The 13,505-nt window shown below is 40.3% G+C and overlaps 1 protein-coding gene across 1 annotated transcript; it reads left to right on the forward strand.

The window, feature by feature from the left end:
• The first annotated feature begins 3,628 nt into the window (after nt 1–3,628).
• Nucleotides 3,629–10,711, forward strand: LOC101142341 (thyroid receptor-interacting protein 11-like). Its single transcript, XM_055358933.2, has one exon. It carries the CDS (start codon nt 5,609–5,611, stop codon nt 6,665–6,667), a length of 1,059 nt encoding a protein of 352 aa, XP_055214908.1. The 5' UTR covers nt 3,629–5,608; the 3' UTR covers nt 6,668–10,711.
• The last annotated feature ends 2,794 nt before the right edge of the window (nt 10,712–13,505 follow it).

Raw genomic sequence — 13,505 nt, forward strand, 5'->3', positions numbered from 1 at the left:
AGAAAAAAAAAAAGGAGGGGTTGCAATCCTATTCTCTGATAAAACAGACTTTAAACCAACAAAGATCAAAAGAGACAAATAAGTGCATTACATAGCAGTAAAGGGATAAATGCAACAAGAAGAGCTAACTATCCTAAATATGCACCCAATACAGGAACACTCAGATTCATAAAACAAGTTCTTAGAGACCTACAAAGAGACTTAGACTCCCATGCAATAATAGTGGGAGACTTTAACACCCCACTGTCAATATTAGACAGATCAACGAGACAGATAATTAACACGGACATTCAAGACTTGAACTCAGCTCTGGACCAAGCAGACCTAATAGATATCTACAGAACTCTCCACCCCAAATCAACAGAATATACATTCTTCTCAGCACCACATAGCACTTATTCTAAAATGGACCACATAATTGGAAGTAAAATACTCCTCAGCAAACGTAAAAGAACAGAAATCATAACCAACAGTCTCTCAGACCACAGTGCAACCAAATTAGAACTCTGGATTAAGAAAGTCACTCAAAACTGCACAACTACATGAACACTGAACAACCTGGTCCTGAATGACTACTGGGTAAATAGGGAAATTAAGGCAGAAATAAAGTGCTTTGAAACCAATGAGAACAAAGAGACAACATACCAGAATCTCTGGACACAGCTAAAGCAGTGTTAAGAGAGAAATTTATGCACTAAATGCCCACATCAGAAAGCGGGAAAGATCTAAAATCGGCACCCTAACATCACAATTAAAAGAACTAGAGAAACAAGGGCAAACAAATTCAAAAGCTAGCAGAAGACAAGAAATATCTAAGATCAGAGCAAAACTGAAGGAGAGAGATACACGAAAAATCCTTTAAAAAATCAATGAATCCAGGAGCTGGTTTTTTGAAAAGATTAACAAAATAGATCACTAGCCAGACTAATAAACAAGAAAAGAGAGAAGAATCAAATAGAGACAATAAAAAATGATAAAGGGGCTATCATCACTGATCCCACAGAAATACAAACTACCATCAGAGAATACTATAAACACCTCTATGCAACTAAGCTAGAAAATCTAGAAGAAATGGATAAATTCCTGGACACATACACCCTCCCAAGACAAAACCAGGAAGAAGTCGAATCCCTGAATAGACCGATAATAAGTTCTGAAATTGAGGCAGTAATTAATATCCTACCAACCAAAAAAAGTCCAGGACCAGACGGATTCACAGCTGAATTCTACCAGAGTTACAAAGAGGAGCTGGTACCATTCCTTTTGAAACTATTCCAAGCAATAGAAAAAGAGGAACTCCTCCCTAACTCATTTTATGAGGCCAGCATCATCCTGATACCAAAAGCCGGCAGAGACACAACAAAAAAAGAAAATTTCAGGCCAATATCCCTGATGAACACCAGTGTAAAAATCCTCAATAAAATACTGGCAAACCAGATCCAGCAGCACATCAAAAAGTTTATCCACCATGATCAAGTTGGCTTCATCCCTGGGATGCAAGGCTGGTTCAACATATGCAAATCAATAAATGTAATCCATCGTATAAACAGAACCAATGACAAAAAACACGTGATTATCTCAATAGATGCAGAAAAGGCCTTCAATAAAATTCAACACCCCTTCATGCTAAAAACTCTCAATAAACTAGGTATTGATGGAACATATCTCAAAATAATAAGAGCTATTTATGACAAAATTATAGCCAATATCATACTGAATAGGCAAAAGCTGGAAGTATTCCCTTTGAAAACTGGCACAAGACAAGGATGCCCTCTCTCACCACTCCTGTTCAACATAGTATTGGAAGTTCTGGCCAGGGCAATCAGGCAAGAGAAAGAAACAAAGCATATTCAAATAGGAAGAGAGGAAGTCAAATTGTCCCTGTTTGCAGATGACATGATTGTATATTTAGAAAACCCCATCATCTTAGCCCACAATCTCCTTAAGCTGATAAGAAACTTCAGCAAAGTCTCAGGATACAAAATCAATGTACAAAAATTACAAACATTGCTATACACCAATAATAAGACAAACAGCCAAATAATGAGTGAACTCCCATTCACAATTACAACAAAGAGAATAAAATACCTAGGAATACAACTTACTAGGGATGTGAAGGACCTTTTCAAGGAAAACTACAAACCACTGCTCAAGGAAATAAGAGAGGACACAAACAAATGGAAAAAAAATTTCATGCTCATGGATAGGAGGAATTAATATTGTGAAAATGGTCATACTAACCAAACTAATTTACAGATTCACTGCTATTCCCATCAAGCTACCATTGACTTCCTTCATACAATTAGAAAAAAAACTACTTTAAATTTCATATGAAACCAAAAAAGAGCCCATATGGCCAAGACAATCCTAAGCAAAAAGAACAAAGCTGGAGGCATCATGCTACCTGACTTCAAACTATACTACAAGGCTACAGTAACCAAAACAGCATGGTACTGGTACCAAAACAGATATATAGACCAATGGAACAGAACAGAGGCCTCAGAAATAACACCATACATCTACAACCATATGATCTTTGACAAACCTGACAAAAACAAGCAATGGGGAAAGGATTCCCTACTTAATAAATGGTGCTGGGAAAACTGGCTAGCCATATGCAGAAAACAGAAACTGAACCTCTTCCTTACACCTTTTACAAAAAATAACTCAAGATGAATTAAAGACTGAAACTTAAAACCTAAAACCATAAAAACCCTAGAAGAAAACCTGGGCAATACCATTCAGGACATAGGCACGGGCAAAGACTTCGTGACTGAAATACCAAAAGCAATTGCAACAAAAGCCAAAATTGACAAGTGAGATCTAATCAAACTAATGAGTTTCTGCACAGCAAGAGAAACTATCATCAGAGTGAACAGGCAACCTACAGAATGGGAGAAAATTTTTGCCATCTATCCATCTGACAAAGGTCTAATATCCAGAATCTACAAGGAACTTAAACAAATTTACAAGAAAAATACAACCCCATCAAAAAGTGGACAAAGGATATGAACAAACACTTCTCAAAAGAAGACATTTATGTGGCCAACAAACATATGAAAAAAAGCTCATCATCACTGGTCATTAGATAAATGCAAGTCAAAACCACAATGAGATACCATCTCACGCTCATGAGAGTGGTGATCATCAAAAAGTCAGGAAACAACAGATGCTAGAGAGGGTGTGGAGAAATAGGAATGCTTTTACACTGTTGGTGGGAGTGTAAATGAGTTCAGTCATTGTGGAGGACAGTGTGGTGATTCCTCAAGGATCTAGAAGCAGAAATACCATTTGACCCAGTAATCCCATTACTGGGTATATACCCAAAGGATTATAAATCATTTCACTATAAAGACACATGAACATGTATGTTTATTGTGGCACTATTCACAATAGCAAAGACTTGGAACCAACCCAAATGCCCATCAATGATAGACTAGATAAAGAAAATGTGGCATATATACACCATGGAATACTATGCAGCCATAAAAAAGGATTAGTTCATGTCCTTTGCAGGGACATGACTGAAGCTGGAAACCACCATTCTCAGCAAACTAACACAGGAACAGAAAACCAAACACCGCATGTCCTCACTCATAAGTGGGAGTTGAACAATGAGAACACATGGACACAGGGAGGGGAACATCACACACCGGGGCCTGTGGGGGAGTTGGGGGAAGGGGAGGGAGAACATTAGGACAAATACCTAATGTATGCTGGGCTGAACACGTAGATGACAAGTTGACGGGTGCAGCAAACCACCATGGCACATGTAAACCTATGTAATAAACCTGCACATTCTGCACATGTATCCCAGAACTTAAAGTAAAATTTAAAAAAAAAAGAAAGAATTATTGGCAGAATTGTTGGCAGGTGTCATGGGAGCGGTGTCAAGTTGGCAGGAGTTGCCCATGGAACTGGAGAAACTCACTAGAGCAGATGAAGAAGTGACCCAATCTGGACGATGGGAATTCCTGGGAATGAACAGAAGCCCTGCATGGGTGACTGTGTCACTAGAGGCGGGCACCTGGTAAAGTCCCAGGCTAGGCCTCTGCGTTTCTAAGCAGAACTAGGAGCAGGCGTTGCCTGGGAACCCCGCCTTATGTTATCGAATCCTGAGTGTTTTGGACTAGTCTCATGAAGGCAGGCATTCAAGGATATTTGGTCGGATCATCCGACGGCACTAAACCTTTTTTTTCCAAGTGGACCAGGTAGTTCACTAAAGTCGCCGTGATGTCGTCCTGGCTTGGGAGCCTCGGCTCCAGATGGGGCCAGTCTCCGGGTCAAGTCGGGGGCAGCCTGGCTTCCCTCACTGGCCAGATTTCAAACTTTACAAAGGTTATGCTGATGGAGGGCTCAGAGGAAGTGGAAGCAGAATTACCTGATTCCAGGACAAAGGAAATTGAAGCCATTCATTCAATCTTGAGATCAGAGAATGAAAGGCTTAAGAAACTTTGTACAGATCTAGAAGTGAAATATGAAGCATCAGAGCTTCAAATAAACCAGCATTCTACAATGCTGTTTATTAATGCTTTTTAATGTTTAAAAAGCATTCTACAATGCTTTTTGTTGAAGTTGAAATCAACTTCAACAAAAAGAGGTAGAAATCAGACATCTTAAAGCCAGACAGATTGCCTCCAGGATCAGTTGCTGAAACTGCAGTCAGCTGCTCAGTCAGTACCTTCAGCAGCTGGCGATGTACCAGCAACCACTGCAGCTTCATTCATTTATGTGATTAGTCATCATTCTTCAGCTTTCCATGATGATGACATGGACTTTGAGGACACAATTTTGTCCCAACAAGAAATAAACCGACTCTTAAATGAAGTTTCAAGGCTTGAGTCTGAAGTTGGCTATTGGAGGCATATTGCTCAGACTTTGAAAGCATGAGGAACACATAGCTCTGCCCAAAGTGAAACATGCAAACTACAAAATATCATTAAGGAACTGAAACAGAACCAAAGTCAGGAAATTGATGACCATCAACATGAAATATCAGTACTGCACAATGCACATCAACAGAAATAAGTCAACGACATCGAGAAGAATTAAGTGACTATGAAGAACGAACTGAAGAACTCAAAAATCTGCTACAATAAGGTGGCTCTGGAGTTACAGAAATTGATCACTCTGAAGTCTATGAGATGCAAAAAAACTACTCAACTTCTACAAACAGAAAAAGTGGAGTCTACCAAAAAAATTGAGGAACTTGAGGATAAAATAAAAGATATAAATAAAAAATTATCTTCTGCAGAAAATGGTAGAGATATTTTGAGGAGAGAACAAGAACAGCTAAATGTGGAAAAGAAACAGCTTTTAAATGCAGTTAAATCAGTGCAGGAGAAGACAGTTGTATTTCAACAGGAGAGACCAAGTCATGTTGGCCCTGAAACAAAAACAAATGGAAAACACTGCCCTACAGAGACAGGTTCAATGTTTACATGACTAAGAATTTCAGTCAAACCAGAAGCTAGAGAGACTGCGTAATCATCTTTTAGAATCAGAAGGTTCTTATACCAGTGAAGCTTTGGCCTCAGAAGATAGAGACGCTAAACTAAGAAAGAAAGTCACAGTATTGGAGGAAAAGCTAGTTTCATCCTCTACTGCAATGGAAAATGCAAGTCATCAAGCCAATGTGCAGGTAGAGTCATTGCAAGAACAATTGAATGTAGTCTCCAAGCAAAGGGATGAAACTGCGCTGCTGCTTTCTGCCTCTCAGCAACAAGTAAAGCAGTATGCTCTGTCACTGGCCAACCTGCAGATGGTACTACAGCATTTCCAAAAAGAGGAAAAATCTATGTATTCTGCTGAACTACAAAAGCAAAAACAGCTTATAGCTGAATGGAAGAAAAAGGCAGAAAGTTTGGAAAGAAAAGTGATATTACAGGAACGTTTGGATGAAGCAGATGCTGCATTGGATTCAGCATCAAGACTCACAGAACAGTTAGATCTAAAAGAAGAACAAATTGAAGAACTTAAAAAACAAAATGAGTTCCAACAAGAAATGCTGGATGATGTACAAAAGAAATTGGTGAACTTAGCAAACAGCCTAGAAGGAAAAGTGGACAAAGTCCTAATGAGAAACCTCTTCATCAGTCATTTCCACATGCCAAAAAATCAGCGTCAGGAAGTGTTACGGTTGATGGGCAGCATCCTGGGGGTCAGAAGGGAGGAGATGGAGCAGTTGTTTCATGACGATCAGGGCAGTGTTACCAGGTGGATGACTGGGTGGCTTGGAAGAGGATCAAAAAGTGTTCCCAACACACCTTTGAGACCAAATCAGCAATCTGTGCTTAATAGTTCTTTTTCAGAACGTTTTGTTAAATTTCTAGAAACAGAATCTCATTCATCTGTTCCACCACCAAAGCTTTCTGTTCATGATATGAAACCTCTAGAATCACCAGGAAGGAGAAAACTAGACACAAATGCACCAGAAAGTTTTAAAGATACAGCAGAATCCAGGTCAGGTAGAAGAAGAGAGGTAAATCCGGTTTTGGCTCCTCGCTCGGCAGCTGTACCTCTTATTAACCCAGCTGGACTTGGACCTGGTGGGCCCCAGCATCTTCTTTTGAAACCCATCTCAGATGTTTGGCCCACATTTACACCTTTGCCAGTGTTTCCTGACAACAGCGCTGGAGTTGTGTTGAAAGACACTGGAAAACAATAGATGATTCTCAAGCCAGAGACAATCTAGCACTTTAAAGAAACCATGAACACTATATGTACTTTATCACAAAGCAGCCTTTTAGAAAACGTCACGTATTTATTTGTAGTTAATGCTTTCTCTGAATTTAATAAAAATATTCCTAATGCTTTTAGAAATTGCAGGTGTCAAGAGGAAGTGTTTGCTATATCATCTGATTTATTCCTTCTGATTTGACTTAATTTAAGCTAGGAACATTTGATTTATCTTTTATCTTAATTTACAAAAATACAGACAGACAAAAATACTAGTAGCTATATGTTAGCTTTCTGTTTCCTTCTGTGATTTCCAAGCACATTTAAGCTAGAGATTGTGGTTTGTCAAGAGAGTTTTTTTTTTTTTAATGAAGAATAAAAAAATACTAGTAGTGCCTTCTCTGCATAGTGTGGAAAGTTGATCTGAAGCATATAGTGATCATCTTTGGAGGACTTTGTGGAAACAGGCCAACAAGATGGTCCCTGGAAGGTCATTGGTGCCCTGAGACGAAGTATGTATTTGGTCCTGTGCAATGTCAGCATGTGTGTAAATTCTTTCGTTATTGTTGTTGTTGTTTTAAATAGAGATGGGGTCTCACTATGTTGCCAAGCTGTTGTCAAACTACTGGGCTCAAGTGATCCTCCCACTCGGCCTCCCAAAGTGCTGGGATTACAGGCATGAGCCACTGTGCCCAGCCCTGGGTGTAGATTCTTGTGACTACCACCACAGTCAAGATACAGAACACTTCCATCACAACCATCCCCTGTGTTGCCCTCTCATAATCGTAGCCACCTCCCTGTCCCTCTCCTGAATCCCTGACAATCACTAACTGTTCTCCATCTCAGTCATTTTGTTATTTAGAGAATGTTATATAAATGAAATCAGTGTGTAACCTCTTGAGACTGGTATTTTTTCACTCAGCATAACTCCCTTGAGATCCATCCAAGTTTTTGGATGTATCACTAGTTTGTTCCTTTTTATTGTTGGGTATATAGTGCAGATATATCACTTAGTTTTAACAGCTAAGATATCTATTTAAAGACATCATCTTAAAACTACATGTTTCTTTACACAAATTCATACAACTTTCATATAAGTGTTAAACCATACAGCTGCATCTACATAAGTATAATTAGCAATATCACTGAACATGCCACTTCCTGATATATGAGGTACAGCAATCTGAGACTCAACTGTTCTCATCACAGTAGCGACTGAGGGCATGAATTTGCTTTGATAGCACCAGTACCCAGATGTCTGAAACTGAAGAGAGTATTTCTTTAATTTTTTATAAACCCATCATAAAAAAATCCTGACTTGAAACTTAACTGTATCTGGATGTTCACATTTTTATTAGTTGTTGAAGTTGTACATTTAAAAAGACATTTCTTGCAAATTTTGTAAATTTCTATATGCCTTTAAAATAGAAACATTTGTGTAACAAAGAAAGGTGAAAATGAGACAAATTCAAATATGTAAATAGGCCTGGCTCAGGCCAGAACTAAATTCGGTTGTTTGCAAGTTTTGCTGTGATTAACTGTACTTTCTAATATATTTGGAAGACTAGAAGTCTTAATTGGACGTTGATGGGTGAAACTTGTTTTTCTGAAAAATGAAGTAACTGAGAATGCTGCTTCAGAATGTCTCCTATCTCCTTGGATAACTAATTCATATTGCCATTCTTTATTTAGTATACTTTAAAGGAAGTGGTCATACAAGTTCTGTATTAGAACTGTCAAGCTGCCTCCTCTTGGTTTTTTGCCCATTATTATTTCTCTATGAGTTGTTTACCCCTTGGTTTTTTGGGAGGGTTTTTTGTTTTTTGTTTTTGAGATGGAATTTCATTCTTGTCACCCAGGCTGGGGTGCAATGGCATGATCCCGGCTTACTGCAACCTCCACCTCCCGGGTTCAAGAGATTCTCCTGCCTCAGCCTCCCAAGTAGCTGGGATTACAGGTGTGTGCCACCATACTAGGCTAATTTTTGTATTTTTAGTAGAGACAGGGTTTTGCCATGTTGGCCAGGCTGGTCTCAAACTCCTGACCTCAAGGGATCCACCTGCCTCAGCCTCCCAGAGTGCTGTGATTACAGGCATGAGCCACTGCACCCGGCCTACTCCTTGGTTTTTATATACTCCTAACAAAGATACTTTCACTGACTATTCTACATTATTTGCTGCTTGCCATTGAAGTTTCATTTCAGTGTGGAGCAAATGAAATACTAGTTTCTAAGTTAAACACACACACACACGGTCCTTTATTTTTAAGAAATAGAATATGTAAAAAGTTTTCTCTTTTAATTTGAAAAAGATATGCATGGTATTTAGGTAGTATGTCATCATACTTGAAATGCCTTTTGTGACATTTTTTAGTATTTCCTTCTCCGACCAAAACAACCTGTCCCCCTCTCATCCCATAGTTTAACATAATTTTAAAAGCTGTTGTGGGTGGATTGCATAGCTAAACATCACAGAGCATGATATTAAATGGCTGCTATTTAAATAAGTATGTGACCTTGTCCTACAGCTATACTACCTAATGTTTCCATTGTGTCATTGAAACTATAGCTGACTGGTATGCATACTTAGTGTTCGCTGATCTAAACCAGATATAACGTATCGATTTTTCTGAAACTTAGTTGTGTCAGAGATGAACCACCTGCTCACAGAACTGTCTTAGTAACCAGACAGTGATGAAGCATATAATTCTAATGTTGGCAATAGGACATTGCTAACAGTGCGTTTAACTGCAACATTTTAACTACAGTAATTTTTCTGTTTATTTCTCTATCCACTCAGAATTTGTGGTTGAATTCCACCTTCTCTGCCATAGTTTTTCACCACATTCCTAATGGTTTCCAACCTCTATACTGTAGTAGAAAATTCATCCAGCCATTGAATTTAATTTTAGCATAATACTGGATCAAATTGTCTGAATTTTCATTCCTGCCATTCTTGATTTTTAAAAAATGAAAGGAAGAAAAAACAAAACTAAACAAAACCTTAGGAAAAAAGGAATGGCTTCTTTCCAACTAGCCAATTTAAACGTCCAATATTCCCCCAAATAAAGCCTTTGGCTCCTTTTAACCTCTTAATGGTTAATTGAAAAGAGTACAGAAACTATCAAAATACTTATCCAATCAATAGATGGGGGGGAAAGCTATGTCTTCAGGGACAGAAGAGTAATGAGAATTATTTAGAAAATGCTATCACGCATCAAACTTGAAAGCATTTGAACCTGATTTTTAAAGATAATGAAGTTTTCCACATATCAAAGTATTTAAAACATCTTCCATCAACAAAAATTTGTATTTAATTTTGTAAATATTGAGTAAGGATAGGTGATATTTATTTTATATATTCCTATGGAAAAAAATGCTACTTTCATGTTCTGACATTTGTGATTATTTGCCAGTCTTTATCTTTTAACTTATTAAAAAGTTAAATACTTATTAAGATTTCACTACATAAAACTGATAAATTGTCTTTTGATTTTTAGTGAAATATCTAAATGTGGGAAATTTCCAATCCAACCTTAATATTAAGTTGTGTTATTTACAGAGCTAAAGTTAATGCATTTTTTAATTTCTCAGGACCACTGCAAGGTGAAAAAATACTCCAAATAAAAATGATATATGTAAGTTGGCAATGTCTTCATTCACAATCAAAAAAAAAATTTTAGCAAACAAAAGAAGAATTGTTGACATAGCCACCTACCATGTGCCAGGAACTGTTCCAAACACTTTGCACATATCCAGTCATCTAACTCTCCTAACTACCATTGCTACCGTTGCAAAATGAGGAAACTGAGCCTTGGAGAGATAAAGTAACAGCTCAAACTCACACAGCTGCTGAGTGGCCCAGCCAGCACTCAGTGGCCTGGTTCTAAAACCCGCACTTGCTGCTATTCTAGACGGCGTCTGATTTTTCCCTAGAATTTATAGACAGATATACATGACAGGCAGGTAGATAGATAGATATAGATAGATAGATAGATAGATAGATAGATAGATAGATAGATAGATAGATGATAGATAGATGATAGATAGAGAAATAGATAGATAGATAGATAGATAGATAGATAGATAGATAGATAGATAGATAGATAGAGATAGAGAAGGATGGGGGAGGGGCTTTTTCTCCACTCCTGACTTTTATTTACAGCCTTTCCCCTCTTATTTGTGGGGAATAACCTCCTGTGGATGGTGCCAAACTCTATATATGCAGTACTATGTTTTTCCTATATATACACACCTATGATGAAGTTTAACTTATAAATTAGGCACAGTTAAGAGCTTAACCACAATAACTAAAAATAAAATTGAACAATTGTAAAATATACTATAATAAGGGTTGTGTGAATGTGGTGTGTCTCTTTCTTCTCTCTCTCAAAATACCTTCTTGTTCTGCACTCACCCTTCTCGTGAAGACAGGAGATGATAAAATGCCTACATGATGAGATGAAGTAAGGCGAATGACGCAGGCATCATGACGTAGCATTAGACTGCTATTGACCTTCTGACCATATGTCAGAATCATTTATTTCCGGAACTGTGGTTGGTGTAAGTGAAATCATGGAAAGCAAACCCACAGATAAGGGGGGCTTTCTCTACCTGTGGAGTAGTGCCATAATTGGCCTCTGTCTCCCACTCCTTATTTTTTTTTGTATTTTTTTATTTTTTGAGACAGAGTCTCACTCTGTTGCTGGGCTGGAGTGCAGTGGTGCGGTCTCGGCTTACTGCAGCCTCCGCCTCCCAGGTTCAAGTGATTCTCCTGCCTCAGCCTCCCGAGTAGCTGGGATTACAGGCACGTGCCACCACGCCTGGCTAATTTTTGTATTTTTAGTAGAGACAGGGTTTCACCGTGTTGGCCAGGATGGTCTCGATTTCTTAACCTTGTGGTCCGCCCACCTCCACCTCCCAAAGTGCTGGGATTACAGGCGTGAGCCACCGTGCCCGGCCTGTCTCCCATCCTAATGGTGGAGTAGCGCTCCACCATTGCCTCCTCACCCACTCCTCCAGGGAAGGGAAGACTCTGTTGTCTATTCATTTATCCCTGCCCCGCCAGTCCATTCTCTGTTCTTTCTCTGGTCCTAGAAGGCTGACCCCTGGGGACTGCATCCCCTGGGCTCCCCTCACCTCTGGCTTTCTGTTGGGCACAGTCCATGGGAAGCACCAGCAAAGACCAGAGGGTGAGAAGTGCAGTTTCCGTGTCCTCCTGTGGCCGTGGATCTTACCCTGTAGCCCTTTCCATGGCCACAGCCTCTCCAAATCTCCTTGCATTCCTAGGAGAGGTGAGTCTTCCAGCTGTGGGTAGTCTTAGAGTGTCACCATTGTTTGCTCCTGAACCCTGGCCAGGCCTCCGCAATGCTCCCTTCTCTTCACTTGGATATGTCCCACCAGCTCTTCACACTCTCAAGAGGTTCAGACTTAGAATAGCCTTTTAACAGAGAATGGACTGGCAGGGCAGGGATAAATGAATAGACAACAGAGTCTTCCTTTCCCTGGAGGAGAGGGTGAGAGGCAACGGTGGAGCACTACTCCACCATTAGGATGGAAAGATGGCTATTTTTTGTCAGACCCTATTTTTTCAAAGAAATCCCTTTGTGGAAAGGCAGAGCCAACAGAGGGAGCAAATTTAGGGGTCAGGTAATGCTCCTCTTTTCCCCTGAAATCACAAAAGAATGAGGAGGGCTTTCCCTGACTTTGCAAAGACTCCCTCCCCAAGCTCTCTCATGGCCATCATAGCCACTGAGCACCAGCTGTGCACTCTGGCCAGGGCCAACTTGAAGCCTTAAGCATAAAACCCTTAAGAGGCCTTCCATGCCCCAGAAATGGCCAGAAGGAGCACCTGGCCCTCTGCCTGGGCCCCTGTTCCCAGCAGCTCCTGATCCCAGGTGCAGTGCCCCCCAAAAACCCTTAGCCCACATCTGTGAGAGGAGTCAAAGACAGGTGAAATTCTGAGGAGAGCCTGGATTTCCCAGGCTGCCTCGGTGAAGTTAGAAGTCAGGTCAAGACCATCAGGTGAGAAGGGCAAGTGCCCCCTCACCCAGGCAGGGGCCAGGCCCACAGAGCCATCCGACTGTCACCACAGTATGGGTAGAAAAGTTTGTTTTCCATAACCCAAGTCCTCGCTTCTATACTCTCTCCCATCATGGCACCCCACCACACCCCCAAATGTTTTGTTTGATCCTCTCTCAGGACCTGCTGGAATCCCGAGGCGCTCAGGCAGAGCGGATGGAAAAGTGTCACTGCTCCCAGGGGTATGCACATTCTAAACAGTGAAATCCTAGAGAGGCATCCCCAAAGAGGGGCATTAATGGAGGAATTTCAGGCAGTGGTTGGGGCAGTCTTGAAGGCAGAAATCAGACCCTAATCAACTTTCTCTTGCATTTCAAAGCCGGTTAGCCAGGGTCAGCCAGGTCACTGACTGTGGCTGCTTCTGCAGAGAATCTCCTCTGACAGAATCTCCTCTGTCCACACCAGAGGGAGAACCAGTCACTGAGATGTGAAATTGGATCCAATCCTTCCCCCGCTTCCCACCTCAGCTGAGGCCCTCAGGTAGCTGCGGTCAACAGCCTCTGCGGGTTGGTAAACAGCCCCGGGCCTAGAGGTTAGAAGTCCTTAGTTCTGTTACTAGCTGTCTTCTAATTTTCTGCGTGATGTTAGGCAGGATACTAAGCGTCTCTGGACTTTGTGTCATGATTAGCAACATGAAGATTAGTTGGATTAGATGGCTCTAAGGTCCCTACAACTGCAATATGCTATGATCCCCCTTCCCCTCCACACCTGGCCAAAAGAAAGCATATCTAGATAAGGCAGAGAAAGT

The sequence above is a fragment of the Gorilla gorilla genome, chromosome 10 (genome assembly GCF_029281585.2).
Source record: "Gorilla gorilla gorilla isolate KB3781 chromosome 10, NHGRI_mGorGor1-v2.1_pri, whole genome shotgun sequence".
Classification (NCBI taxonomy): domain Eukaryota; kingdom Metazoa; phylum Chordata; class Mammalia; order Primates; family Hominidae; genus Gorilla; species Gorilla gorilla.

What these genes read in the sequence shown, in the direction of transcription:
- LOC101142341 (XM_055358933.2), top strand. Translation starts at nt 5,609, where the DNA reads ATGGAAAATGCAAGTCATCAAGCCAATGTGCAGGTAGAGTCATTGCAA.